Source organism: Cyprinodon variegatus, unplaced genomic scaffold (assembly GCF_000732505.1).
Source record: "Cyprinodon variegatus isolate N-32 unplaced genomic scaffold, C_variegatus-1.0 Scaffold800, whole genome shotgun sequence".
Taxonomy (NCBI): Eukaryota; Metazoa; Chordata; class Actinopteri; order Cyprinodontiformes; family Cyprinodontidae; genus Cyprinodon; species Cyprinodon variegatus.
Window position 1 is genome coordinate 377537 of NW_015151253.1, and position 4650 is coordinate 382186.

At 41.7% G+C, this 4650-nt stretch overlaps 1 protein-coding gene across 1 annotated transcript in view; it reads left to right on the plus strand.

Moving 5' to 3' along the window:
- Positions 1–4650, plus strand: part of hyls1 (hydrolethalus syndrome 1) — a 14608-nt gene that overhangs the window by 6903 nt on the left and 3055 nt on the right. Inside the window, exons 6-8 of the mRNA XM_015396470.1 lie at positions 3800–3966; positions 4059–4104; positions 4234–4288. Coding sequence (XP_015251956.1) covers positions 3800–3966; positions 4059–4104; positions 4234–4288 — 268 coding nt within the window. The remainder of the gene's footprint in view (positions 1–3799; positions 3967–4058; positions 4105–4233; positions 4289–4650) is intronic.

The following is a 4650-nucleotide window of genomic DNA, read 5'->3' on the forward strand; positions in this document are numbered from 1 at the left end:
TCTAGCAAACCTGCCGGACTACTTTTGGCTTGACCAAAACTGGACGATAACTCTGCTCACAGGACGCTGCCAGGGGTAAGTCAGTGTGATTGCATGCCGCTGGTGATGGGGATGTCATACAGATTCATGTCAAAAATACCGAACTATCCCTTTAAAAATGCTCAGAAGATCCCAAGGAAGCAAATTTACATCTAAGACATTTTTGGTTCTGGATCATTTTAAGCTTTAACTTGACTTTAGATTTAGGTCAATAGAACTACCTGCAATAGAGGCATAAATGTCAGTTAACTAAAGCATACCCACCAGCAGGTGGCGCTGTTTGGTCACTGAAAGGAAGCATGGAAGGATCCCAGCTAATCCTCTTAGCTCTGTCCTCCAACCTTCTGCCTTCACTGATCCTTCAGCCCCACACAGCTCACAGCGCGGCTGCCGCCATGTACAAAACCTATAATGATCAGTGGGACGAAGAGAGCGATGACGAGAAGAATTCCCTCTACTCCTCCTTCTGGTCTGACGGAGAGGCAGGAGACAAGGAGGAGGAGGAGGTGGAGATTATGAGAGGGGTTGACTGCAGACCCGTCTGTGATCCGGAGGGTTCACCTGCAGGAAGTTTAAAGGAGGAACATCCAGAGTTAAAGCGACACTGTGGTTCTGATGGAGGGACTCAGGAGGGAGAGGAAGATGATGGTAAATCTCCCAGCAGCAGCTGTGGTAGTCCACCAGTAAGCCCAGTGACTTCTGGCTATGGCACCTACAGAGCAGACGAGCAGGAGGTAGCGGAGAACCGGGACGCTCGCTCCACCATCGGGTTTAACCGAGGCAGCAGAGAAGATCTGTCCGAGTTCAGAGACGATGAAGAGGACTCGCCATCACTCAAAAGCTTCATCGAGCTTCAGGAGGAACGAACACCTGGTCCAGATGAGCCTGCAGCCGATGCATCAGGGGGCGGTGCAGCTCCTACTGTCGCCACTCGCTGCAAGAGTCACCGCACGCCGAAGGAGGTCAGCGAACTTCACATGGACCTGCCCACGGGAACGGGGGCACCATCGGAGGTTCGGCAGCGCCACACTGATGTAGATAACATGCTGCTGCTTCATGAGGAGGGTTTAAAAGATGGACTGGATGAAAGCCAAGGAGGAGATGAGCAGTTATTTCCCTCTGATGATCCAGACCAGTCCTCAAGCTACAAAGATGTCAGATACAAAGACTGTAGATGGGATTTCTGCTCGAGGGCCGATGACAGGATGTCAGTGGAGGCCTGGAGGAGGGGTAAATGGCTTCCTGTCTGTTTATATAGCCGCCAGAGGAACATTCATTCATGCTTTTTTAACCGCATTCAGCAAAATCATTGCAGTGGATCCAGAGACACATTTATAGGCTGGATGGCGGTAACTAAAATAAACAATTTTCTCTTGAGGTTTAGGGCTTACTAACATCTCCGTATAGGTCCTACATCTATGGAGGGAAATTTGCTCCATTATTGTTGCAAGCAAAGTTTGGAAGTGGAAAATCGGGAAAGAATATTTTATCCAGAAATGAAATCTTTTTAAAACTTCTAAATCAAAGTAGGGTTGAAAGTAACTTCTAGGATTTAAATTTTTCAATTTCTTTTTCATATTTTCTTTCAAACCTTTATCTCTGGACTGCACTTTCTTTTTTGGAAATTTTCCTTTTTTGTTCATTAACGTGTCAGTATTAGCTATGAAGCTAGTTTTCAACTGTTGTCCATTGGCAAGGTGTATCATACCAACAATTATAGAAAAACATGATAAAACAAACATAGAAAATGTAACAAATTGAGGCTATATACCTACAAAGGCAGGTCATACAGTTCAGAGACATTAGCATAAATATATACGGATATTTACAAGGTAATACCCGATCCTGACATTTATCTGAGTCATGCACCAGGAGATCAGTTAAGTCTAATGAGCACATTTTTTTAAATTTAATTTCATTCAGTTTTTTAATGTTTTAAAGTGGAGGATTCTCTGATAGTGAGAGGGAAGCTGTTCCAGATGTTCCAGCCCCTGATGAAAACACAACCATCCTAAGCTAGTCCATCTGAAGGGCACATTACAGTTAACCTGACTCCGCCAGATGGATTTGCTCTGCATATCCATCTGGAAACCTTCCGTTGAAGTAATTTTGGGAAGGGGCTGATTGGCCTATGCTGGTGATAGACGGGCCAAATAAACCAATCAGATCAACGAAGCATATGAAGTAACACAGCGATGACGAAGAGGAGCCAATTGATAGATCAAACTCTTGCCGAAACCAGTCGGGAGAAGAGCAAAAACATATTTTCCTCTGAGAAAAGCCTCCAGAGCAGTGTTTTGCTCTTCTTTCAATGAAGAAATACTCTGTAATTCCGATAAAACTTGCTCGATAGCCACGCTAACGCTAGTTTCATCGGCTGAAGCCGCCGTGTTCTTCAGACTGAACTGTCGCGCTTGTCGTTGCGTCACACCTCAACCCGCCTCAAAGCCAACGCTGTTGGACGTTCATTTGGTGAACGGCTCCAAATTTTCTTCAACGGAGAGTCTCCAGACTGATTAGCGAGTGAAATCCCTAATCGCGGTGGTGCAAGTCCATTGAGAACTTTATAAACCAAGCAAGTTTAAGGTATTTAAAATTCTAAAAGTTGAGGAGATTGTAAGTAGTGATGGGTTAATGAGGCATCTGGAAGCATTTCAACTCATTGCAAACTGTATTGATGCTGCGTTGATACTGTCTCAGAATACTGACACCTGCTGGACATTTAAAGACACTACAGACAGCTAATTTTACAGAGTGAATTGGTTTGATGACCTAGTACAATTATATAATTTAAGTTATTGTAGGTTATATTGTATAATTTCATATCAATGTTTAAATTGAAAATATGTTTGATATGTTTAGATGCAGCCAATAAATGCTGCAAACATATAACGTGAAAATTTAGGGGAAAATGTGAATGTAAGTAAGTAACAGTAACAGAAATGAAATTAAATTCAGATAAGTTGAGCGATAACAGCGGAAAAGTATGACACAACGAGCAAATAACGCAACAGCTGAAACTCTCCTATTCCTTTAAAGGCTTTTATTTTAACGATAAACCGCAAAACATGACACATTTTTAACAGATGCATCCTGTTGACAGATACGTTTTTAAACACAGTTTAGTGAGTCAGTCAGTTAGAAACAACTCCTGTATCGGCCACATGACTTTCTTGAAACGACACGCACACCGATACGGTGTTTTTCTCTACGGGTTCGACGTAAGCACCGACACATCAGTGTTGCTGAATTAATTGTAAGTCTCAAGAAAGCGACAATGGTGGTACGAAACAGGTTTTTCTGCAGAAATCTTTAAAGCTTTTTTATATTATGATTCTATTTGTTTAAATGAGGTTTCATTTGTAAGATACCAGGTTGTAAAAAAACATATTCGATGTGCAAGAAGCTTTTTCAATTCAAAATGTTGGACATTTTAATTTGAAAAAGTTTCCTGGATGGGGACCGAAACTTGGAAACAAAGTCCAATGTCCAAAGAACAGGTCAGCTATTCTCCTCCTTAGGTGGTTTTAGATGATGACATTGTCTGGACATGTTCCCCACTTCATCAACATTTATATGAAGATTTTGAAATCATTTTCAAAGGTTAAAAGCCTTAAAAGTCTAGTAGGTAATTTAGCATGAAAGAACCATTTCAAATAGTTTCTGTTTACAATTACGTATAACTAGATGCTGTTAGAATTAAAGCTTTACTTTTAGAAGTATAAGTGTCATTTCATTCATGGTTGCCTGTTCTTATCAGACGCTGCGAGCTGTCTAGAGGAGCGAATGGCCGAGCTCGATCTCTCCCCGTCAGACCAGGAGTCCGAAGCAGAGAGCGAAGATGTGACCGATGAGAGCAGCAGCTCCCCGACCTCAGAGGCCGATGGCTTCACCCTGAGTGCCTTCCAGTCCTACATCAACGGCATGGTGAGTAAAATGCTTTTTAGGGAGACGTGTTCTCGTTTTTACTTTATTAAATGCAAAGATGTCTGATCTTTGAAATGTTTCTCTTTAAACAGGCTCAAGCTCAGAGCAATAGGGATGGAAGACCCAAACCCAAATCCTGTAAGTTGGTACAGATTATCTCAGACCCAGTTGACCTCACTGGCTCGGTTCTCATTTGGTATCACAAAGTGGTTTCTTTTTTTGTTTTGTTTTTTCTGTTTTGTTTGACCGAACTGACTCTGCTTCCAGTCATCCGACCAGTGAGGCTTCAACCAACCATAAAGAAGACTGATCCAGTGGCAAAGTAAGTCAGACATATCTCTGCAAAGCATCACCTTTATCCTCATCTGGATGAAAAAGATAAACAAGCAAATGATCATTTTAAAATGTTAAATGAACTAAATATTAAAATTTATTAAAACATTTCACCATTTTTTTTTTATCATTATCTAGTATTTATAATGTAGTATATTTGCAAAAATGTGTTTTCTTGCAAACAGGCGGAGTTTATGACCTCACTTTGAAATAACAGCTTTATGGTGTATAAGAACATAACAAGATGCTGAAACTGACTCCAGAATCTTGTGAATAGCTCTGCTTGTACCAGTTAGTTCTGAAGCGCGGCTGAAGCAGCTTGCTGCTCTGGCTGCGCGGTGCAAAAGTGTG